The 25,933-nt window shown below is 32.5% G+C and overlaps 3 protein-coding genes across 3 annotated transcripts; 2 read left to right on the top strand and 1 right to left on the bottom strand.

Moving 5' to 3' along the window:
* Positions 1-548: 548 nt before the first annotated feature.
* On the top strand, positions 549-3,326 carry LOC111413483 (sensory neuron membrane protein 2-like). The gene is made up of 9 exons (XM_023044484.2): positions 549-1,511; positions 1,568-1,713; positions 1,786-1,930; positions 1,985-2,230; positions 2,283-2,503; positions 2,578-2,765; positions 2,824-2,939; positions 2,994-3,119; positions 3,177-3,326. Exons 1-9 carry the CDS (start codon positions 1,383-1,385, stop codon positions 3,324-3,326), a joined length of 1,467 nt encoding a protein of 488 aa, XP_022900252.2. The 5' UTR covers positions 549-1,382.
* Positions 3,327-6,723: 3,397 nt separating this feature from the next.
* LOC111413492 (sensory neuron membrane protein 2-like) lies at positions 6,724-11,055 on the top strand. Its single transcript, XM_071199185.1, has 9 exons — positions 6,724-6,848; positions 6,911-7,086; positions 7,140-7,284; positions 7,341-8,267; positions 8,322-8,545; positions 10,181-10,368; positions 10,420-10,541; positions 10,603-10,845; positions 10,909-11,055. The coding sequence occupies exons 1-9, from the start codon at positions 6,729-6,731 to the stop codon at positions 11,053-11,055; spliced, it is 2,292 nt and encodes a 763-aa protein (XP_071055286.1). The 5' UTR covers positions 6,724-6,728.
* Positions 11,056-20,519: 9,464 nt separating this feature from the next.
* On the bottom strand, positions 20,520-21,140 carry LOC111413391 (glutathione peroxidase-like). The gene has a single exon (XM_071200884.1). The coding sequence runs from the start codon at positions 21,134-21,136 to the stop codon at positions 20,540-20,542; it is 597 nt and encodes a 198-aa protein (XP_071056985.1). The 5' UTR covers positions 21,137-21,140; the 3' UTR covers positions 20,520-20,539.
* Positions 21,141-25,933: the final 4,793 nt, after the last annotated feature.

Here is a 25,933-nt window from a genome sequence, read left to right as displayed (position 1 = left end):
AGCCGACTACTAAATTTTCGATGATTTTAAGTAGCAATAACAAGATACGCGTCTTTAGTTTTTTGAGTTTTTTATGAGAACGACAATGTTTTTTAAAAAATAGTAAGAGTAAAAAAAGTTTTAGAATTAAATTCCACATGAAATGAAGTAGTAATGTATTAAATCCGCCAAAAGGTTAAAAAAATCTGTCAAAATTAAGGGAACCATCACCCTTAATCAACCCTTTGAAATGCCTCAATTGGTCTCTACTTGCTACCAATTAATACCCTCGGTACACTCATAACGTATACCAAATTTGGTTTTTCTAGCTTAATGTATTACGAAGATATTCAATGTTTTAAAAATTTAAGACCCAACTTTGAAAGCCTATAACTCCTCAGAAGTACAACTTGGTATAAAGATAAGTTACGTTAAATCATCTTAATTTATTGTCCTATACATGTCCCTGCTGTGTCGGTTCTTATGTGAATCAAATTGAAAGTAGCATCGGTGTCATCAGAAATTGCATCATTCGCATGTAAACATGAGAAGAGAATGCACGATCATCCCAACATCGAGGCCATGCAGCTTCTCGACAACGAGGATGTCCTGCGTCGCCTTCAGAGGATGAAGCCGTTCGATTTAGTGACCTAGTGCCCTTGTCGATTCAAACGCGAGCAATAGTGCGGAATTATAACAAAAACAATAATACCCAATACGTGTGTTCCGCGTATCGCAGTGTGCGCGTTTTTGTGTTTTGGTCTTAAAACGGTAAAAATATGACAATATTTATCTGTATTATGGGTAAAGCAGACTGGACCACTGGGAAAAGCTGCAAAACATTATCTAGTTTAATTTAGTGTTAAAAATAAGTAACTAATTAGTATGTATTTACTAGGTGTTATACAATTTTGCTATGCATAATATAGAAAAAAAAAAAGTTTGACTTACTTAATGAATAAAAAACGTAGGTAAAATTTAATAATTATAAAATAGTACAAATTTTTTAAAGCTTATTAAAATTAGGGTAGACAATTTTTAACAAGAATATTTTAATTTGATCCAGATACAGAAAATTCGAAAATAGAAATTTTAAAACATTATTATAATCAGTACTTTCATAAAAACGTTCACTATATTTTGGGATGGAGAGTCTTACTCATATTTTGTACCTTAACCTCGATTAGCTCGATAAACTCCTGTTAATCTATATGAAATAAATGAAATCAAATCTACAAAATACCCCGATTTATAATAATTTATATTTTTGACGGAAACCGATAAGAATTTACCCCAATGTAAACAAGATAAAAAGGCTCGATCGGAATGTAATAACGACCAAATCTACATACATTTTCAACATGTTAACATAGTTAATCACGTGAGGTGTATTTGTCACAAACATGTGTGGTGGCATACTTTGCAAGATTCTTGCTTTTATTGTAGCTGGACTTGGTGTAGCTGCAATTATTATCGGAGCAGTTGTAGGTTTTGCTGTTTTACCTAACAATATTAGAGACGAAGTAGAACGAGTAAGATGTTCGAATAAAAATTTTATATTTATGAAACAATTAATTTCGAATTTTAGAGAGTTAGATTAGAATATGGTAGTGAACAATTTCAAAGATGGCAAATTTTGCCTTTTAATCAAACAGCGAAAATATATTTTTTTGAACATAATTTGCAGCCAGACAATAGGATATTAGTGGCTGAACGAGGACCTTTCGTATATAAGTAAGTTTTTTCATTAATTTGACAGCATTAAATGAAAGCACATACTTAATCTAATTTTGCTGTCAAATTTAGATTGACCAGACAAAAAACAGTAGATGCGAAAAATCGCGATGATGATACAATAACATACAGAGAATATCTTAAATTTGATTTTGATGAAGAAGAGTCAGAGTTTCCTGAAACACATCGGTTAAAATTACTTAACGTTCCATTAGTGGTATATAAAATCACGCAGCTTTACGATATATTAGTCACTTACATTTATTTATAGAGTTTAGTGCAATCAATAGAAGATAGGTTACCGACAGGTATTAATAGTGAAATAAACTCAGCGTTTGGAAACCCAGAAGATGTATTTCGAATATTCAGTGCTAGAGAGTTTCTATTTGATGGGTATACATTTTGCACAAACCCAACAGCAGCTCCTAATTTGTGCCCGACCAGAAATGAGATAGAAAATATGCATTATATTCAACCGGAAGGAGCAACAGCTTTATCATTTGCATTTTTAAGACATGTAACTAAAATAAATTTTTATTCGATAATAAATTAAGGTTTTAATTACACAGAGGGATAATACTTTTGATGGTACTTATGTAATAACCGCTGGAATGGATAGCATTGGAGATCTTGGTTTGATTAGGACATGGAATGGACAACCTAATTTGCCAAATAACGTTTGGGGAAATACCGGACAATGCAGAGAAATTAATGGCCGCGATTCAACAATTTTCCCACCGAATGTGAATAGAAATGATGATTTTAGAATATTTTATAGCGATATTTGTAGGTAAGAAAAACCATTTAACACATAACTATGGAAATAAAATTATTTATTTAAATAATTTTTATTAAATCTTCAAGGACAGTTACATTAGAACATGTCGAAAATGTAGGCTTTGAAGGTATTTCAAGTCATAGGCGGGAATTTGAAGAAACAACCCTTAATAACGACAACGATAACGATTGTTATTGTACTGGTCAAACAAGGTTGCCTGATGGTTCAAATCGATGTTGGCACAACGGTTTTACAGATCTTTATACTTGTACACGTATAATAACCGCAATGAAAAAACAATCTTTAAACTAATCCAAATATTTTCAATTTAGGATCACATGTAGTACTTTCGTATCCTCACTTTTTGGGTGCTTCAATTGTTCAAAATCCAGTATTGGGATTAGAAGGACATCAGGATTATCATGGTTCCTATACAATCATAGAACCAGTAAATTTTGAAAAATATTCACTTTTTTCATAATTATTTTTTTTAAATAAATAGGGTACTGGAACACCATTAAAAATAGTGAAAAGATTCCAATACAACATGGTTTTAAGAAACATTGGAGGTGTTACTGTAACGAGTCGACTACCATCTACGATCTATCCTGTATTGTGGATTGAAGAAGTACATAAGTGTTTTAAACATACATAAAACTGTTTTAATTTTTCATTTTAATTTTAGACCATGGAATTACCATCGAATTTAATTGACAAGATTCATGATAAATATTTATCAGAATTGAATACCATTACTATAATTACTTGGGCATTGATTGGATGTGGTATTGCTCTATTTATACTTGGTATAGCTTTAAAGATATTATGTTGTTGATAATTATTAATTTTAATAAATATAAAAAATTAATTACCTTAAAATGATGTAATTAGTTTCCCATGCTAATAAAGTAACTAATAAAGTTTCCCATACTAATAAAGTAACTCTAATTAATGATTCAATAGAAAATAAGATATAACATTTCTATTTTGTATTGAAATGTAATCTTTATATCGGACTTGTTATAAACATCAACATCGACAATTGCATCTAACTGCAAACCAAATACTACTCCTTTAATTATTTCAATTAATTGATCTAATATTTACCATATTTAATACATAACATATCCCAGTAGACGCTATTTACACAGACTTCAGCACGGAGTTCGACCGAGTTAACCATAATCCGTTAATTTCAAAACTTCAACATTTTGGTATCGATGACTACTTGATCAAATGGTTGTATGCTCGGAAGAACTCTGTTAATCAAAGAAATCTAGTTTCATTTCAGTGCCTTCGGGTGTACCGCAGGGCAATCCCTTTTCGTTTATTATTTACATTAATGATATATTTGCTTTTTGAGACATTCTCACTGCTTAATGTATACTGAAGATCTGAAATTATTTATTCGTGTGTCCTCACTTCTGGATTGCTCGGGGTTGCAGCGTGTAGTTGACTATTTTTCATGATGATATTTATATATTTCTGTTCTATTTTTTATTGTAATTTTCGAGGCACAGTTTTTTCTGGATTAGTCCTGTTCTGTGCCCAACTTGGTGTGTAAATAAATAAATCAATATTTATAGCAGCCAATAGAATAAGTTCTTCTGCGATCGTATGAGGCTTTTAATATTTCGCGATTGTGTAGGCCACCTTGTAATATGCTGGCAAAACGATGTTTGGTATTGCAGTTTTAAAAAAAGTAATATAATATAATAATAATCAATGTCTTCCTCGGTGTTTGTAATAAACACTTGATCATTGGCGAACAACAAAGTAGTTAAGCATTGATCATTGGGCAGTATACCCATTCCTAAGCAATTTTGTCTCCAGTTCTTCACAGATTCTGGGACATACATTTTAGACAGAGTATAGAGATTTTATTTTTCAATTTTATTGCACTTTCATTATTCTTGTAGGCGTTCAGGATTACGCGTCTATATGTTTGTCAAAGGTACCAAGTAATCCAAAACAACACATGCGAAAGCAGTCGACAACAGGAAAACGTTTCATTACAGTGCCTTCTACAACACGTCCATTAGCAGAACCGTGCAGAAACTAAGTCATTCATTTCAGCAATTGATAGTAACAAAATTCTGATAATTCCTACAAAGAACGCGTTTCTCGATAGGATATTACCACTAATAAAAAATTTGATGACCGATTGACGTAATCTTAAATCGTGTTATCAAGAATTTTGCAAATATTTAAAGAAATTCAAGCTAATAGCAAACACGTTCAAATTTTAAATGTGTAAAAATAAGTTAGCTAAAGCAAAGTTTAATGATACTTTCTTGGAAATTTGTGGTGGAAACTGAAAATTTGCTGTTACTAAATATCTGGGTGAGGTCACTTTTAAAGGTGACATTTCTAACCGCAAGTCCATAACAACAATGTTCAACCTATCCATGCAAAACTAAAGAAGGTAAGTAAATACAAGAAAATACTATTTTGCACAAAGGATAACAAGAGTAAGCCTATATAGCGTGTGATAGAATATGGCAGAAATGTTATACAACTATCCTGATTATGTATGATCAGCTAAGGAGAAGAAAAACTGGAAGTGCATGTTAGAAGGATATTTGAAGGTCGTTAAAAGCACGTCCTATCAAATTGATTTTTTTTTTCAATTATTTTTCTTAATGCTATCTGTTACAAAAAATAACAATAAATAATAATTTTAACAAAGATAAAAGTAACATAGTGTTGCTATACTCAGTCACTATGTCCAAGTCATCACGGATCATGGTTTTGGTGAGGTAATTGCCAAACTTTATCGAAAGCCTGATATTGTCGACCTACAGCAGCTTTTTTCTTCGAATTCCTGTTTCACTGTTTTGACGATTACCTGTTCAATAGTTCCATGGTGTTCTCTAAAGCCTTAAATTTTACTGGTTAGGATGGAGTTTGAATAGCTGCATTTTTTTCGCCATGCAGCGGAAGCAAACTGAAAGCTATACGATGCCGCTTCACTTTGGTCTTTTTTGGGTTTATCATTTTAACCTCAGCAATTTTCCATTTTACTGGGAAGTATTCGAGTCGAACCATGACATTAAAAATATAGCTAATGAGTTTGATAAACTTTTCAGGTACTTGCTTCAATATTTGCCCTGTAATGAGATCATAATCAGGTGCTTTTCTAGGTTTCCAACTTCTAATCACACCGAGGTCATACTTTTTAAACTTTTCTGTCGCTAAACACATTTGGTGAGGTGTCTCTAGAGTCTGCACTATATATTCTTCTTCAATAGGTGAAATTTTTCTCATGTGAGGTTAGAAGGCTGAAGTTAGATACACCGTAAACGTGCGAGCCTTGTCTTCATCGATTCTTTGCCATTATCAATTTAGCATTCTGAACGAGTGATAGACTCCTGACTTTCCCAGTAACGTCGTAGGATGTGTTTTTAAACTCAGATAGGGCATTTCTTAATCGACAAGTGGCGCGATTGAGTTGAGTTTGAGTGTTTTGAAATTTTTCCTTAGCATTCTTTTTTCTCACATTTGCTGTAATATATGATTTGGGTAAGTATTCAATCCGTCCCTGTGTTTAGGTGTCGGTGTTGCAGCTTTCTGAATATCATCCCTCGATTTTAAGAGAATTTGAGTGTCTATTGAGGTATTTAAGGCATTTCTGAATACCTACATTGACTAATATAAAAGAAAAGTTCCATCACTACAAGGAACAAAAGAAACGAGGAAAGGGCAGACTTCAAAGAAACAATGACCTTGAATCAAATGACCAAGGCTAAAAGTAGTTGCAACTTCCTTACATTTACTTTTATGGGTAGTTAAGGTTTATTCAAGGTGTAATATTTTTTTTTAAATTTTGTTTTTAGTTACAAAAGCAACATTATTTCCAACGTTATAACAGACTTGTGGTTCAACAATTCATTAGTAATTAGTTTAGTTAATTTTCATTCTTTAAAATGTATATTCATTTCAATATTTTAAAGTAATATTAGATACTATCATCTCAAGTCACAAATTTTTTTATTGTTTTTCTATTTTAAGAGAGTCACTAAAAATAAATTGAAAAAATTAATATAACACCTAATTTTCAGAAATCCTAAGTAACAAAAGTTTCCATTTTATTACACGATCCCGATATTGTTATCATTATCGAAAACATGTTTATTTATTGTTAAACTTTCTGGTATTAAGTAAGGCTTTGCAGCAAACTGATAAAATGTCGGCTTAAAACGAACGTTTAAACCACAATGGCACAAACATGAAAAACATGGCTTGTTGTAAATTAGTGCTTATTGTTATAGCATTTTTTGGTATAATTTGTATAATTATTGGTGCGGTTCTAGGATTCGCTGTTCTTCCAGATGTTATTATAAGCACAATCAATGAGGTAACAATAATATTATAAATCTTGATGTATTCTAAGAAATGCCCCAACACAATTTTTTTCAGAACGCTAGATTAGAAAACGGCACCGTTCAATTTACAAGATGGAAAGAAATGCCGTTTCCCATTACTATTAAAGTGTATTTTTTTACAATAAAGAATTCAGACATTTTAAAAAGGGTATCAGCAATTGAAGATATACAAAGAATTGAAGTCGAACAAATAGGGCCGTTTATTTATAGGTATTTAACTTAATTTAAAAGAATTAATTGATAAAGTTTTTGCTGTATTTTAGACAAAGTAGATATAGAGATAATGTTGAATATGACGAAGATAAGGATACATTACTTTATTTTAAAAATACCTTTTTCGAATTTGATGAAAAAGCTAATACTTTATCGTTAGATGAAATGATCTATACATTAAATGTACCTCTTATGGTAAAAACATTTTAAAACCTCTGTTATAAACTTGGGTTATTTGAATATTTTTTTAGAATTTTTTTCAAATGACAGAAAAACTAGTCGAAGCATCACCAAATCTTTTGGACACTATTAACTACGATTGGATGGAAGCGTTTCCAGGTATGAATTTGTTTCAGGAATTTTCTGCAAACGAATTACTATTCGATGGAATTAAATTTTGTCCTAACGGTGCAATAAGAACCGGTGAAATAAATCCCGGTAGAACATCTCCCATGGAATCAATTACCGATGATACAACCACCTTGAAAACAACTACTGATGAAACAACAACCTTAGAAACAACCACCGATGAAACAACTACCGGTGTAACAACCACTTTGGAAACAACTACCGATGAAACAACAACCTTAGAAACAACCACCGATGAAACAACTACGGATGAAACAACCACATTGACAACAACTACAGATGTAACAACCAGTTTGGAAACAACTACCGATGAAACAACAACCTTAGAAACAACCACCGATGAAACAACTACGGATGAAACAACCACATTGACAACAACTACAGATGTAACAACCACTTTGGAAACAACTACCGATGAAACAACAACCTTAGAAACAACCACCGATGAAACAACAACCTTAGAAACAACCACCGATGAAACAACTACGGATGAAACAACCACATTGACAACAACTACAGATGTAACAACCACTTTGGAAACAACTACCGATGAAACAACAACCTTAGAAACAACCACCGATGAAACAACTACGGATGAAACAACCACATTGACAACAACTACAGATGTAACAACCACTTTGGAAACAACTACCGATGGAACATCAACCATTGAAACAACCACTGGTACAACAATCCCAGATGTAATAGATTCAGTTTGTTCAAAATTAAATGATATGGTTGCGAGTAATAACTATATGAGAATTATTGATAGAGATGAAGATGGATTATCATTCGCGTTCTTAAGACATGTAAACTAACATACCTATTTTTAACTATTAGCTTTTATTTATAACTTTTATTAGAGGCACAATAACAGCGTAGAGAGCTTTTTAATTAAAGCTGGTATGAATGTCGTAGAGGATGTTGGAAACCTGTTAAAATGGCGGAATGATGATATCTTGAATATGTGGAATGACGGTGAAAATAGCCAAGTTTGTAAAGAAGTTAGAGGAAGAGATTTTCTGATTTTCCCACCACACGCTACCAAAGAAGATACAGTTGATATATTTCGAAGTGATATATGTAGGTAAGTTATTAAAAGGAAGATAAACCGAAATTAATTATAACATTTGGTATAATATTCCTTATTATTACGTTATTATTATTGTCACGTTTTATAATAGGAAAATTAATGACTTCTTACTATATAATCGTGAAAAGCTAATTATAAATAAACATTAAACTGTTATGCGTGTCGAAAGTAGTATTAAGCATTGCCAAGTTGATATTTGTTTTTTTTATAAGCATCATCTAGTATCTATTATATAACGTCTAATGTATATGGATTCTTATGACAATTAATATTTGAAGAATACGTTCTACTACCGTAATGGGATGTCCCCATTTATGCACCGTACACCAAAGTAAGCCTCAATAACCCAGGTAGTCTCTCAATAATACAGTCTCTCTCTCCAGTACAAGTCTCTATTAGTAGAGGAAGCAATGAAACCGTACCTTCTGACTGAGCCACCAACTTTAACAAACTAAAAATATATTTGCTTTTGTTTAAGAAGTAATATTTAGAAAAATTAAAATGAGCCTTCCTCTCAAGAGTAGTAGTAACATTGAAGAAGCTGTACAACATTTCACATTAACAATTCAAAAAGTTGTATGGAACTCCTCAAATATCGTTTTATATCACGCCTGGGTATTACCCACACAATTACCGAAAACTTTAATGTAACCTGTACTTATAACCTTTGCTTGATGCAATTGTAGGACTTGATAGATCACCAAAAAGTTGTTTGGGTATGTGTGCTAAAAATACTGTACACCAATCTTTTTCTGCATTCGTGAACACAGAAATTAGTGTGTCATTTTTTCGCCATTGCCAACTCAAAAATGTTCCTGATATATTGATAAGAAAGCATGTAAAGAATAAGGGAACGTAATAGGGTAATAGTTTGTTTTTCAGTTAACAAAATTTGCTACTCTTAATATTCATTGTTTAAAATTTGTAAATGTCTACCTTCTTTCATCTCTTGTGTGGTTGCTTCAGTGCGGTACTGGAGTTATTTCTAAATCATCTGCAGTAAACAACAATGTGGATATATTTTCATTGTTGATGAAAAGCTCAGTTATTGATTTTAGTTTTGTTATGTTTCACTTTTAGATTACCCACCAGATATGGTTGTTTATTAAGTGTTTGTAGACACACATGTTGTTAGGACGCCTTTTTCTATGCTAATTCTGCCAACTCCAATTTGGTTTAAGTTCAGAATTTTACAACATCGTTTTACTAATTTGACAAGAAAGCTTTCTGCGCATAATTAACATGATATGATTCTTCACGTCGGCTTCTCTTGATTTTGTAGATAAATTTGTTATTCTTCTCTTTTGTATTACTATGTGATCTTGGTATCTGCATCGTTTCTAACTGGGTCAGATGCTGTTAAAAATGTTGTCATCCGTCTTGGATATTGGTTGGAATCATTTAAAAACCATATCAATTCTGCTACCGATGATAACTCAATAGATCGAAGAGTTTTAAGATAATTGACAAGGTTATTTTCAATGCCCCATTTCATATTGTTCTTTAATGAGGTCAATAAAGTGACTAAAAAAATTCTCTTTCGTTTCTGAAACATTGTCTTAATTTGAAACCTTCTGCTTTTAACAGAAGAGATTCAAGAATAGTGTCATTATTTTTGTTTTATTCTAGAGTTGTTTCAATGAAATTCGAAGATAATGAAGAATATAAGGGTATTCCCGGTTATAGGTATGAACAAAAAGAAGATACTTTCACAAATGACGGAAATCAATCATGTTATTGCACAAGAAACACCAGAGATATCAATGGGGAAGATACGTGCTGGCCAGATGGTTTCATGGATTTATACACCTGCTTAAGTAAGTTATGTTATCGATTATACAAAAGAAAAACATTTTTTTCATATTTAGATACAATGTTTATCATGTCGAATCCACATTTTCTCAACGCGGAGGAATCTGAATTTGCCCAAACAGTAATTGGATTAGAACCAAAAAAAGAAGATCATGGATCTTATGTTGTTTTTGAACCGGTTTATATTGAAACAGTTTTTTTATACATTAAACACTTATTTTTATTATTTGTTTTTCTAGAATACTGGTACTGTGTTAAAAGCTGTTAGGAGAACTCAATTTAACATGGTTTTAAGACCCATTAGTTTTACTGTGGATAGCAACTATGATATTGTTGGACGTGAAATTAATGGAGAAAATGATGGAGAAGATGATGGAGAAGATAATGGGGGAAATGATGAATCGAAGGAAGACCGAAAAGTTTATATTGAAGCAACTAGAAATCTTCCTAGAGCGGTTATGCCTATATTTTGGGTTGAAGAAGTAAGGATACAAATAAGACATTTTATTAAACCTGAGAATGAATAAAAATAACTCTTCTTTTAGGAAATGGAATTACCATATAATTACGTAAGAGAATTACGTGTTAGATATTTCGATCAATTAGTTATGGTTGATGTCGTTACATGGGTTCTAATTGGTTTTGGAATATTAATATTTTTTATTGGATTAATATTTGTATTCATATGTTGATTAATATATAATTTTCACGTAATTAATACTTAACTCGATATTATAAATAAAACATAAATGTTAACTAATAAAACTTAAGCACTTTTTATATTAATAGCCAATGTAATATGTCATATAAAAGTAGTTTCTAGTAGTTCTTTCAAGTTTGTACCGTTGCCATTGAGTTGAACTGTAAATTTATGTTTTTTTTTCAAATGTGATAGTAAGATAGGATGGAATAGTAAAGATTCTTGATATCATGTTTACGATGGAAAATTTTGTTTTTGATTTAAAATTAGTTACTGTATAAGAAATTTTTACTTTCCATCCATTTTTACAACATTGCTATACAAACAGAAATTTGAATAATAAATCTGCAGTTGAATAAATAAACCACCATATTATTATATCACTTTCTCGCTCACAATCGATTTATAATTGCCATAGAAAACTATTCCATGTCGTCACATAGAACGTATTCTTTTTTTATTCCTTTCATCTCGAGCCTTAAAAGATTCCTTAAAAACACGGATGAAATTCAAAAGACATTTGAGAAAGCCTTAATACATCATTGGTAAGATTTTTAAAAAAGTACTAAGAAGTCATTCTGTATAAACATACAGAACATATATGTATATACATATAAACATATGTATATAAGAAAGTAACTTAATAATAGGTGTTAGATATTAATAATCATAATAATAATTCATAGTCCGTTTAAGTTCAATATGAGAAAATTTTGTCTACGATACCGATAACCAATAGAGGAATTCTTAATATAAAAAATTCGACAATAAAAATTTCTCTATAATCAACATTTACGTCACTGTAGAGATAAAAACATACGAAATGACGTGGAATGAAATAGGGAAGGACTTGGGGACTTCTTATTCAACATTAATGTACTAATGTAACAGTTTTTACATCTTAACCTCTAAATGTAAGTCTTGAAATGTTGTTAGAATTACGTGAAAGAGGGAAGGTTTTTAACATAGCAGGGATGTAACTTATAATTATTTATTAAATAGGTAAGTATTACTGATCCTATATTATGTACCGGAATTCCTTACACGTCGAATACTTTCCACTTGCCATGGTGCACAGACCACTGGCATTTGCAGAATTTTAAAGGCATTTGGAATACTTACTTGTCTTGCTCAGCAATTCTATTTGGACTATATGATCTTAATAGACAGGATTTTAGAGAAAACGCTTGCACTGTGTGTACTAAACCACAAGCAATTGAACAACAAACATATGTTTCCAACAATTACTCCATTGCAGTTTGGCAATCTCGCTCTTAAAAAATTAGGGAGCTCTAATTTTGAAAAGCTGATAACGGAATCCGACAACCGACATTACTTGACATATTTTGGTCAAATCCGCAAGGAAATCCACCCAGCCGTTTTCGCCATAACGGCGTCTTAATAAACCGCAATTTTCCGCGAAACTGTATGGAATATCGAAAAAATAAAATATGTCACTCATGTGCACCTGTTCAAAATTCAAATTTCTTCGTGCGATAATTTTCAAAAAAAAAAAAAGTCGCAAAGATGACAAAGTTGCCGATATCGTAAACAATCGGGTACTTTTTTCATTTAACTTGCGATAAATAGAAAACCGTGGATCCGAAAATTTTCAAATTGACATGTTACGTAGAAATTACGTAGAAAATTCTGTGATTACAACAAACTTTGTCGCAATTTTTTTTATCGCACGGTTGCGAAGATATCGATCTCTAAAGTGAGGGGCCTTGACTTTTTGCACGGATAGTAGTATTATATGGAGTGGTTTACACTCAATTTCAAATTATTTCATGTTTTAACAATGTTAATAATTAAAGCTTTATAAGTTTTCAAGTACAAAATGTAAAAATTTATTGAATGGTACCGTTTTTCAGGCACAAATCCAATGAGCAGCGTTCAAACGGTTTTTATCTGGCAACATTACACCGTTCAAATCGTGAATTATCCCGATATGTTTTAGTAAATTAATAAAATTGGAAACGACTCACCGAATGGATGTTGTTTCCCTTGGATTTTACTTCGAAGCTCAGCTGGAAAGAAAAAATAAGTTAATTTATTGTGACAAAAAAAATGAATTAATACGATACCTATTAACATCCATAAAATAGCAATCCGATGATCTCGGAATCACTAATATCACTTAACACTTAGCATAAATATAGCACGTATTTATCACTTAATTCAAATAATAAGTTTTATTTTTCTAAACTACTTTAGCACCCTTAAATGCCCGCATGTCAACTAAAATGCGTTATTAGCGAATCAACTTCCAAACATCCCCTCCTTAATTTATTGTGTGAAGAAGGAATACTGGAGGTGAATAAACAAAAAATGTAAAGACGACGGGGCGAAGCGGTTTTAAATCGCTTTTTGGTTTTAAAACTCAACCTTTCAATAAAAAAATTACTCGTTTTCTCGAAACATTTCAAATAAAACTTACGTCATTTTACTAAAATAAAAGGCACTAATCGAATTTCAATGTTTAACACTTCTTGCAAAAGAATCAGGTGCCCAACAAATAATTAAAGCGAAGCAGCCAAGACGTTGGATTATGCATCATCCCTTATTTTTTGTGTCATGAAATATAAATTTAAAAAAATCTTATCTCAAGAACGAATTGAGGTATCATCATGAAATAAAGAACATTTTAAAGCTAATTTAATGAAGATATAATGGGCTATATAACTTTTGTTTTTGAAGTTAGAAGTTTTATTTTTAAAAACTCTTTTCAAAAATTAAGTTATTTTTATTTTAGAATTAATTACAAAGTTCAAACTAACACTATAACGACGTCGAGTGAAATGAATTAATTATTAACATTTTCGTGGCCTTTTATACTATTTTCAGAAGATTTATGCTGAATAAGGGCCTTTTATGGAAATTTCTGGGATTCTAGGATGATTCATAGTTCTTCTTAGATATGGTGACACATAACTTATATAATTTCTTATTTTCTATAAAAATCGTTGTTATGATACAGCCGCTCTGTACCCTTAACGGGATGCCCGGTACAACTAAAAATATAAAATTTGAAAAAAAAAAGACTAGAACAGTAGTAAGAACAACAGTAAATTATATTAAATGTAGAAATACTAAAACCAAAAATTAAAAACAATTTTCTATTTTAGTACAAATACATTTTAAATCAGTCTCTTACTTGTTCGTTTGTTTACATACTTTATTATGATTAGTAGAATATTTCAAACATTTTCACATTAGTTTGTTCTCTAGTAGTAATAAGTTTATATACAAATATATTTTATGTAATTGAGGAGTAGACTTCCAGGCAGTAAAGTCACCGGAGTCGTTTAAACAATCGTACTTACCTACTTTATTAGCAAATTCAGAGATCGGGCATTTCCATTTTCGCATTCACCGTGGATCATACTTTCAATGGAGATGTTAACGACTAAAATTGGTCAATTAATAAAGGAGATAATTGACTTATTTTCTAAGTAGTTTTTTGTGTTCTAATCAAAATCCTTAAATAGTTCGAATCGGGTGTTTCGACATAATTATTCAGCCAGACGCAAGCTTTCGTTTAAGATATAAAACATTAAAATCCGTCAAACCGTTCTGTAGTTATAATCAATTCAATACAAATTAATTTTTTCTTATTGGAGGCTAGACTTTTGGTCGTCTATACTTGCATAAACAACGAGCCGAACACTGTGTCATTCCGAGGGCTGTACAAGGTGAACGGGAGAGAATTGAGATCGGGCATTTTGCGATAGAAGAAACTATGGTTAATCGAATGACCTATATATCTTAATAATCGAGTACATCGTTTACGAGTTGTGACCACTTTAAAAAAGTCATTTTTGTGTTATTTTCGTGTACCTTCACAATATTTTGGCGTTTTAGTGGAAATTGAAAGAGATTTCGAATCGGGCATTTCCACCTTCGTATTGGCCAAGGATTAAGCTTTCGAATGAGATATTGATTATCGAAATCGGTTGAGTGGTTCCCCTGTTATAATCAAAATACTATACATGTAAAATCCTATCTAATTGGGGGCTAGAAAAATGGGGGCTAACTTCGCATAGGCGAATCTGACGACTAGAAGTCTAGCCCCCAATATGAAAAAATTAATTTAAGCAAAATCAACTATAATTAGGAAACGGTTTGACGGATTTGAACGGTTTATATCTCAATCCATAACTTCGCCTGGCTGAATGCGGTTGTCTAAATGCCCGATTCGAAATATTTAAGGATTTTGATTAAAACACAAAAAACGATTAATCAAACACATCAATTATCTCCTTAACTAATTGACCAATTTTAGTCATCAACATCTCGATCGAAAGTATGATCTTCAATGAATGCGAAGGTGGAAATGCCCGATTTCAAAATTTACTAATTACCTGCGTACGGCTATTGAAATGACCCCATGAATCTGCCGACTGGAAGTCTAGCCCCCAAACTTTCGATTGAGATATAAAACATTAAAATCCGTCAAACCGTTCTCTAATTATAGTCGATTTAATTTAAATTATCTTTTTTATATTGGAGGATAGACTTTCTTTTGCAGGAAGTGTTAAACATTGAAATTCGATTAGTGCGTTTTATTTTAGTAAAATGACGTAAGTTTTATTTAAAATGTTTCGAGAAAACGAGTAATTTTTTTATTGAAAGGTTGAGTTTTAAAACCAAAAAAGATTTCAAAACCGCTTCGGCCCGTCGTCTTTACATTTTTTGTTTATTCACCTCCAGTATTCCTTCTTCCCACAATAAATTAAGGAGGGGATGTTTGGAAGTTGATTCGCTAATAACGCATTTTAGTTGATATGCGGGCATTTAAGGGTGGTAAAGTAGTTTAGAAAAATAAAACTTATTACTTAAATTAAGTGATAAATGCGTGCTATATTTATGCTGGTTTAGGTGATATTAGTGATGTGATATAGGACATCATGGGATTGCTATTTTATGGATGTTGAAGGATGTGAACGTATCGTATTAATTCTTTTTTTTTTCACAATAAATTAATTTATCTTTTCTTTCCAGCTGAGCTTCGAAGTAAAATCCAAGGAAAACAACATCTATTCGGTGAGTCGTTTTCAATTTTATTAATTGACCAAAACATATCATTGAAAAATTATAAAGCTTTAATTATCAACATTGTCAAAACATGAAATAATTTGAAATTGAGTGTAAACCACTCCAAATAATACTAGTATAATCTAATTCAAACTTTTTAATGGGGAAGTGTCTTTTTTTTTGTATCAAATAAAATGATTTCTTTGGGAATTTTTTGCTACCAAATTATGTGGTATTTCAATTTAATCTTTTGCATATGTTTTCATGATATATTTACTTATTTAAAAAGAATTGTTTATAGAAAATAATCTTTACATTGTCCCTCAACCAAGTTGGTGCGTGGATTGTCTAAGTTGCTGGTTGATACAATATCTATCCCTGAAATAATCTGAAACTCAAAAATGATGTTCTTTTCTATATATGTACTTGTGATTATCGTTTGAACTAGAACTAAGCAAAAAAAATATTATTGGCAATATGGCGCCTAGTCAAATTAAGATAATCGATTTTGTTCTTCAAATCGATAAGTTTATCTCAAAAAATAAATCATGTATATATCGTATCAGTTTCTCTGTAGGTCTTACGATAGAAAGATGCTATTTGATAGTGCAGTTCAAATTTCAAGTCAATCGAATGAGTAGTTTTTTAGGAATCGTGTTAACCAGATGTAAAAAGGATGTTTCGAGAAAAATGCACTTACAGTTTCATCTAATAGAATGTTATGCGTGTATACGCCTTGTTAATTTAATGTTTATATCTTCTACATTCAGCCAGACGCAAGCTTTTCATTTGAGATATATAACATTAAAATCGGCCAAACCATTCTTTAGTTAAAGCGAATTTCAATAGCCGTACGCAGGTAATTAGTAAATTTTGAAATCGGGCATTTCCACCTTCGCATTCATTGAAGATCATACTTTCGATCGAGATGTTGATGACTAAAATTGGTCAATTAACAGAGGAGATAATTGACTTATTTGATTAATTCATTTTTTGTGTTTTATTCAAAATTCTTAAATATTTCGAATCGGGCATTTCGAGCAAGCTTTCGTTTGAGATATAAAACATTAATATCCGCCAAACAGTTTTCGAATTATAGTCGATTTAGGTTAAATTAATTTTTTTATATTGGGGGCTAGACTTTCGGGCGTTCACACGTGCATAAACAACGAGCCACACGGAACACGGTGTCATTCTGAGGGCTGTACAAGGTTAACAGGAGAGAATTGAAATTGGGCATTTTGTGATTTCGATAGAAGAAACTATGACGAATCGAATGACGTATAGATCTTGATAATGGGGTACATCGTTTACGACTTATCACCACTTAAAAAAGGTCATTTTTGTGTTATTTTCGTGTACCTTCGCATTATTTTGGCGCTTTAGCGGAATTCGAAAGAGATTTCGAATCGGGCATTGTTTATCGAAATCGGTTGACTGGTTCTCTTGTTATAATCAAAATACTATACATGTAAAATCCTAGCTAATTGGGGGCTAGAAAAATTGGAGGCTAACTTCGCATAGGTTTCGCATTTTGTCGAAATGCCATTATCTGTTGTCTTGTGCATAGGTAGCATTGTAGGCGTTAGAATAACATCGTTATTTTGATTTGTTTCCTAATTCGATTAATAAACGATATGAATAAAAGATTCGTATTGTACCTAGTCGTTAACCTTATCGCACGTGTTTATACGACACATACAGTGGTCGCGTTAACTCAAGTCGCTCGACACGCACGTCCCAAGAGTGAAATGATAATGTAAATATTTTAGTAACAAGAACCTGAACAATACTGATTTTGATATAATTGTTTTTAGACATGAATTAATAGATTTAGATTTTCAGCAATTACTGAAAACACTGAAAAGTTATTTAGAACACCATTGGTTTTACGAGTGATAGGACTGTGTACCTGATACAGAAGATGAAAGCAAAGAGAAAATAGAAAGAATTTCTCTAAATTTACAAAAACTATTGGAGTTGTGATTTTAAACGCAGAATTTATCGCACCAATTCATTAGAAATAAACAAATGCATTGTTGTCCATAGATGCTTGCGACATTTTCTTTCGTACGACTATTTCGATACCACTAAATTATTTTGTTTTTTCCATCAGTTTTCGTACGAAATTTGGTCAAGATCTGTCTGAAAATTACATTTTAAATAAGAGTCAAAACAATAAACGAGAAAGTGAAAGGTGAAGCTACGTTTCTGAAACCATCAAAAAGGGAAGAAATCATCATCAGTCGATACAAGTAATTCTTAACATGCTGATACCAATTCCAAAATAGCAAAACAGAAAAATGAGAGACACGGGTAACGTAAAACTTACTATGCATAGAAGAGGAAAAATTGAATCAATTTAAACAAAGAAGTGATAAATATCATTGTGATGACTACTATTTTGCTCAAAGCCGAGTTGCATATCTCAATTAATTTCCAATCCATCGCAAATTAATGGTTAGAACTAAATTACACGAAATCGTTGCTTATTAATTAATTATACTTATTAACAAGTTATGCCTGAAACAAATATAGAACTTGGAATTTGCGATATAAATTGATTAAGCCAAAGAACAACACCACGTCAATACAACATTGGAAATCATTTTGTTGCGGCTTAGTTAAATATAGAACGAGAGATTTATGATACCGATTCATTAAGCCAAGGCCGCTTACGGCCAAGTAATAATTTTAGATTACCATAAAAGATACTGAAATAATTTTGTCATTAATCATTTTCGTTTGCTTCTGAGACTAGCTCTTGACATGTTACACTTATTATTATATTGGTACTTGGTTGAAAATCATTGTTGTGCTTCAGTCTAGTTTAGAACGTGAAATTCGTTAGTTTACCACGTTGATACAACATAAGAAATTATTTTGTTAAGTCTGGGTCAAATTTAGGACAGGAAATCTATGACACCGATTCATTAAGACGAGTTCGCTTGTCATCAGATACTACAATATAATTTTCTAATGTTAATACAACTTATTATCTGTGTACTTGAATCCTGTATACTTATGTCCCTTAAATTTGTAATATTTGATTTTTTTAAAGAGGTTTAAATTAATTTTCGACGTTCTAGAGTGGTCTAACGCCTAAATTAAGTATACATTTTATTTAAATAATATCTTGCAAATTAATTTGATTGCATTACAGCATCCACATCGATACGACTCTGTTCCCGGTTTTTTAAGTTGTACTTACTAAAACTTATTTCCTACGGTAAAAATAGAACAGACGATGGACAGAGTTAAGAAATATTTTCTTACCGAAATAATTAGTGGCAGCATCTTCCGCCCAATATTTTAGTTAATTGTTTTTTATGAATTATTCATTTAATACTTACCGTATAAACACCATTTTTGGTATATAACATGGAACATTTACAAGGAACCTACGAGCTTATAATTTGATTTGATTGTTACTTCCAAAACGTGTTTTTTTTTTTAATTCTTTTTAATTCAATTCTGAAAGCTTGTACTGGTTCAAATAACTCATAATTATGAGTCGGGCAATTAAAATTTTCAAAATTTGCCCTTGTAGATACCTGCACAAAGGTTCAAGGTTTCTAATGAAACCAATTTCTTTTATATAAAGTTAGTAATAAGTAAATAATAGGTAATCTTTACAAAACTTTCCATGCAAATTGCCATATACGGGCGACCCAAACGATCCCCTTAATGTTACCATCAATATTTGATGGGAAGAAATGAACTTATTAAAGTTTAAACGTTCTTGAAGTTTCATATGAATAGATAATCAACTTTTGATCACATTCTCTAAGCTTTGCATATAATTTATCGAATTCCCCGTTCTTCTTGATGCGAAATGTTTATGTACCCATATTCGCCTGTTCAAATTTACTAACAAATGAAGCTATATTGGTAAGAGAATCACTACCATCGCAATCAATGTAAATTTCCGTACGGGGCCTTATTCAATATAACCGCCGAACTGAAAACACTAATTAGACAACACGCTATTTTGGGAGTTATCTGATTTTAGAAGTAACACAACGATATATCAAAAACCTATCTATAATGATATTAACGATTTTCGAATTTAGGACAATAAAACACATAAAAAATCCATAGCAGTAAATGGCATTTCTTTTTCATATTTTTTTATAATTTCAGTGAACAATAAAAGTTTTAATGTAGGAAAAATGAATAACGGGAAAGAAGCACACGCGGCTAAGATTATCATTACCTTCATCGTTTATTGAATTATTGATATATAGTAAGGCCACATAAATAGGTATCGATTGACAGATATGTCTTTTGAACACCTTCGCACTTACTCACCTGTTTTATCTTTTAACAGCTTACTGAAGTAGAGGAAAACAATAAGATTTTTGTAAACATTTTATTTCTTCGTAAAAACGTGAATATTACATTAAAGAAAAGAGGATTTTTATATAATAAATGCAGTTCTACCAATATTTTTCAAGTGATTTCACCAAATCCGTCGGATTAGTATTTGGTCCATGTCTTTCAACCGGTTGCCCATTTTTATCAATAATAAACTTGGTAAAATTCCACTTGATGAAATCCCCCAAAGTACCACCTTGTTTATATTTTAAATAAACCCATAATGGATGTGCATTACCCCCATTAACATCAATCTTTCCATACATATCAAATTTGACGTTTTTCTTCGAAATGAAGCTGCATATTTCGGCGGAATCGCCAGGTTCTTGTCCCGCAAATTGATTGCATGGAAATCCCAATATTTTCAAGCCTTTACTTTCGCCATATAATTCATCGAGTTCGACAAGTTCTGGGTAATTATTTTTAGCGAATCCACATTGAGACGCAACATTAACAATAATACAAACGTGTCCGCGATATTTTTCGAACGAAATTGCTTGCCCATTAATGTCCAATGCGTTAAACTCGTAAATGGATTTTGCATCTTTAGGATTTTGAGGATTCGTTACGGTATCTGCCATTTTTTGAATAGTTTCCGTTGAGAACGTCCGTAGGGCTACAGTGGCAAAGTTGAAAAACTGTAAGTCGTAAAATAACATTTCTTTATATAGAAGTAGGTACGATTATTATCGACTTGGTCACTGCGCGTGCTCAATAATATGCTATTTTAATGACACGAGAGTTTTATTGACTACAAAATTAAGTACATAGTTAAAAATGATTTTAAAAAATTACAGGTGAAATTAAATTAGTATTAAAAATAAATAAATAAAATAACATTTAAAGTAGTTATTGAACTAAAATTAGAACTAACACTAGAAACTTTCAGACTTTGCGGTGCGTCTTTTAAGAAAAGGTTTGACGTTTCGGATGCCATGTTGCAACCTTCTTCAGAAACTGGTTCGAAGTGACCACTGATTCACGAATGTGAATGAAACAATTATTTCGAATAACGGCGTGGTGTGTTCGAATTAAAAAAAAAATTAAACCATTTGGTTCAGTGTTCCTTACCGCAGAGGAAATCGAAAGCCTGTTACTTTCCACATGAGATCCAGATTTTGACAGAAAAGAAAGCAGTGCCAAAAACGAGTTCCTTGTATCGACTAGTTCCTTTCATCGATGACAATGAAACTATAGGAATTTCTAGAAGACTTCAATTTACTTCGCTTGACTGGGACGAGAAGCACCCAATGATTTTGGCAAAGGATTCCAATTTTACCAATTTAATAATCGAAGCCCATCACAGAAAATGACTTTATTTTCGATTGGGCGTCGATTCTGAATTCTAGGTGGAAAAATTCTAATTCGCTCCTTCATCCATCGATATTTAACGTGCGCTAGGATGTGTATCCAGAGTGGTTAGTAGCTTCTAGCTCAGCTTCCGCCATCCAGAGTAATACCATCAAGACTATTTCTACACACGGGAGTCCACAGCAATCCTTCATGATGTAGCTACTGATGGATTCATCTCGGCCTATAAGCGTACCAATTTCCTCAGACGAACACTGGAATAACAAAATCCTAGCTGATCCCACCTACAATATTCTTGGTCCCATTGATGCTATCATCGGAGCAGAAGAATATGGAAAAATTATTCAAGACGGGATTCATTGAACATGGATTATTGGGACAGAAGGCGAAGTTTCGATGGATTTTATCAGGAACAATGAAAGAGAAACAAGCTAAGATAAATTTTAAGCATGATAAACCGAGTAGAAGAAGACGCTCAATTAAAAAAGTTCTAGGAAATTGAAGAAGTTCTAGTTCTAAGAATTCAAAGGAATGAAAACGCCAACTGTGAAGACAATTACCAAAACAACACAAAGGGAAATAATGACGGTACATGACTTTCACATGACTGTTACAATCCCTTTATTTAGGTGGTCGGTACGCAAATCTTCTATAGTGATGTGGCTGGTTGGTATGACTTGTGTGTGGGTCATGAAATTTTCTATGTAGTAACATTCTATTTCGTTTTTATTGACTACCGTTACGAAGTTTTTTATAAAGTTTGTAGAAAATGTTATTAGTTGACTCTGGTTGGTATGGTTTTGGATCTCAATAGCGACTGCACCATTTTTTACTTTAGTAATGCAGGCGAGTATATGACCAGTACCTTTATCTATTGTTATACCCTTTAAGGTAATTTCTGTTCCCTCGAGGAGGTTCGTTTTGATATCTTTGATGGTTGAGGATTCTGGTGGAACTTCCACCTTTTACGTATCAAATTCATTTCGGTTTGCGAAGGGGGTGCTTGTTCTTTCGATATATAATTTGGTGATGTGAAGTCCAACATGAAGTTCAGCTTCTTTAAATCTCATGTTCCGGTAATACCATCGAAGTATTTGTGAAATGCACAAATTCGTATTCCTCAGTGATGTTAAATTCTCGTTGTAGCGGGATTTTAGCTTTATACTGGCTTTTTCTGTTTCCTGCACAAGTTGATATGGGTGTACATTTGCGGTATATAGTATTTGCGAAGTGTCTTTCGGCTATGTACAGTCTCAAGATAGATAGGTTTTTTACTGTATGTAGTGTAAAGAATTAATTCGATTGACATCGTTGAGGTCTATGGTTGGTTTTCTTCTAAGTGATCCTCGCGAAAATCCGATTGTTGGGTATTATGTGAAGATTGAACGATTTCTTCCGACGTTGTTGGATTTTCTAAATATTGTAATCGTTGGTACATGTTATAATAGGATTCCGAATAATCGTAGTTGTTGAAATATTGGCCCTGGAACCCATTTCGAAAATGGGTTCCTGTTGACTGGTGGTCGAAATTGATTCGATCTCAAGAATCGATTAATAGAAGTCGTGTCTAGCGATGGGCCAACTCGGGTTTTCGCCAAACCGAGTTAACCGAGTTTAAAATTTTCGTAAACAGAGGTCAAACCGAGTTGGTAGCAAAAATCTAAAATCTGTAAATTCGCAAACCGCGCAGATAGATGGATGTCTAAGTCAATATTGTGTTCTTTGACTCACGTTGTGGTATTTTTTAGGTAGTGTCCGACATTGTTATTAACATTGTACCGTAGGCAATAAATAAATTACTATAATTCAGAAAAGAATATATTTTAACGAATCTACACTAATTCAAAGTTGAATTACAAAAATAATTTTTAATACAATGTAGTGTGAAACAATATTTGATTAAGTTTTTTAGGTGCTAGTTGGTGTCTTCGATCATTACATAAAATACCTTTTTCACTCCTGAATTGGAGGGGATCTTGTTTTCTGCCTCTGTATGGTAATTCAATATATAGCTTTATCGCCGTGCCTGTTGAACAAGTTGTAGTGAAGTTGGACTTCTCTACGGTTTCTGATATTTTTCGGTCTATAACACCCCAAATATCATCTTCAATAGTAAATGTAGAAGCAGCGCCAAAAACAGCAGATGTAGAAGTTTATTCGGTTGAATTCAAGGTTTCCGTTGATAAGTAGTCGTTTAGTTCAATTATTATCCACATTTGCGCATTGTTTGCGTTGCTCTCTAAACTAAATGCTGATTTTTTAAACAGCGGATCAAGAAAAGGAGATTTTGCAGGTGTTCTATTAACCTCATAAACCCCAAGTCGCGTCTCTATTATAACAACAAGAGTTCTTTGTAAGTGCTTGCCAGTCTGTAGCATTGGAGTTTTGCTATTAATGGTATTTTATAGACCGAATACAAGAGGTATAACAGATGATGGCGATGGATACTTTATTCCGGATAAAATTGCAGTTACCTTCAACAAATAACCACTCTTCAGAATCCAGATTCGGTGGAGGTGATAGTGACAGTGTCAGTAAAGTAGCAGAAAGCGGAACCTTGAGCTTTTCGTTCGAGCATACGAAAAGTACTGGTCAAGCGAGTGCGAACATCTTGCTTTAATTTGATCTCATCCAAATTCATTTGCTTCTGCATGGCGATATGAAGATTTTGTGCTATGTTTAAAATGAGAAACAATCGCTCGGTATTTATTTATTACTTGCAATAACTGATTATTATTAGAGATGGTATCTCCTTAATTAATTCTATCTTTTTCTATACACTCGTTCACATCTAGATTAAGAGGGTGGGCTACACAGAAATAGTTTCGCTAACTGATTTTTTCATTGAAGCTGCATTGTCTGTAACTACAGTCACTATTTTACAACTTATCTGCCACTCGTCCAATATTTCTTGAATAACATTTGCTATATTTTCAGCTGTATGATTATTTTGTATTTCTGAAGTAGAAATAGCTATTGATTGCAATTTTGTTTCTTGTATTAAATTGGCGGTCACACTAATGAAACTTTTATTATTGTCTGACGTCCAAATATCTGATGTCAAAGCAATATGTTCAACGTCCTGCAATTTTTCCTTATGAGTTGTAGACTCAATATTATACTTCTCTTCCAACATCTGAGTCAATTTTTTTCTTGAGGCAATTCATAATCGGTATTTAATATTTTGGGGTATTTCCGGAAACCTTTATTTGCGACAATTTATTACGGTTGGCAATCCTGAACTATCATTTGAACCAACGCATCATCTCCAGATTTCTTCAACATTTTTGGCGGTACGGTTAAACAAGTTTGCTTGAATTGTTTTATTGGAGGTTCAACATCAAGAGGTGAAGAAGAAGCCGGTGGTAGCAACAAAGGATCCAACTCGAGTTAGTAACAGTCTCACTTGAATTGACTTGAAATAACCTCAACTCGAGTTAACCCGGTTTGATAAAACGAGTTCACCCATCTCTTAGTCGTGTCCATTGATTCTGTCGGAGGGATTGGTTTTTGTGGTTCTCTTGGTGCGAATACGTTTATATTTTTGTACGACATTGGATTGCCAAATACTTGTAAGTTCGTAGGGAATGCTTGTTGTTGGGTTGGAATTGATCTTAATGATGTCGGTTGTGACGGGAATCTATTTTGGTTGGTAGGATTGAAATGATGATATTGTGTTGGTTCAAACTGGTTGTTTGGGTAAAGGTTTTACGGATAATAAGAAAGATAGTTTGTTTGCGGAGGTGCTAGATATGGAGAACTAATTAGATGTTTATTTATTTGGGAAACCATCTGGAATTGATTTATTGACGGGTTGTGATTTTTGAGATTTATGTGCGGTTTTCTATTCTGCTGTGATTGTGGTAATGTCTAAGAACTATCTCGGTGGCTTGACTTAGAGCTTTGACTTCCTTCATGTCTAATAGCATCGTTAGCTTATCGTCTCAGTTGGAGGATAGAACGTCGAGTGTGTTTAATTCATTTTGAGTCATAAACAACGCTTTTTGATCCGCCTTAAACGATAAAGCTCTTTGGATCTTCACATTCACTCGGGACTTCACAACTTTTAGTCTTACTAGAAAATCCATTAGGTCTTCGTTCCTTGATTTTGTAAATTGGAGAAATTCACGCGTTAGTGTCTACCT

This window comes from Onthophagus taurus, chromosome 1 (assembly GCF_036711975.1).
Source record: "Onthophagus taurus isolate NC chromosome 1, IU_Otau_3.0, whole genome shotgun sequence".
NCBI classification, from domain to species: Eukaryota; Metazoa; Arthropoda; class Insecta; order Coleoptera; family Scarabaeidae; genus Onthophagus; species Onthophagus taurus.
This window is presented reverse-complemented; position numbering and strand designations above follow the sequence as displayed.

Coding starts and splice junctions, on each gene's coding strand:
- LOC111413483 (XM_023044484.2), top strand. CDS start 1,383: ATGTGTGGTGGCATACTTTGCAAGATTCTTGCTTTTATTGTAGCTGGA. Junction 1,931..1,984: donor TACTTAACGTTCCATTAGTG/GTATATAAAATC, acceptor ATTTATTTATAG/AGTTTAGTGCAATCAATAGA. Junction 2,940..2,993: donor CCTATACAATCATAGAACCA/GTAAATTTTGAA, acceptor TTAAATAAATAG/GGTACTGGAACACCATTAAA.
- LOC111413492 (XM_071199185.1), top strand. CDS start 6,729: ATGGCTTGTTGTAAATTAGTGCTTATTGTTATAGCATTTTTTGGTATA. Junction 7,087..7,139: donor ATAGGGCCGTTTATTTATAG/GTATTTAACTTA, acceptor GCTGTATTTTAG/ACAAAGTAGATATAGAGATA. Junction 8,546..10,180: donor TTTCGAAGTGATATATGTAG/GTAAGTTATTAA, acceptor GTTTTATTCTAG/AGTTGTTTCAATGAAATTCG.
- LOC111413391 (XM_071200884.1), bottom strand. CDS start 21,136: ATGTTATTTTACGACTTACAGTTTTTCAACTTTGCCACTGTAGCCCTA.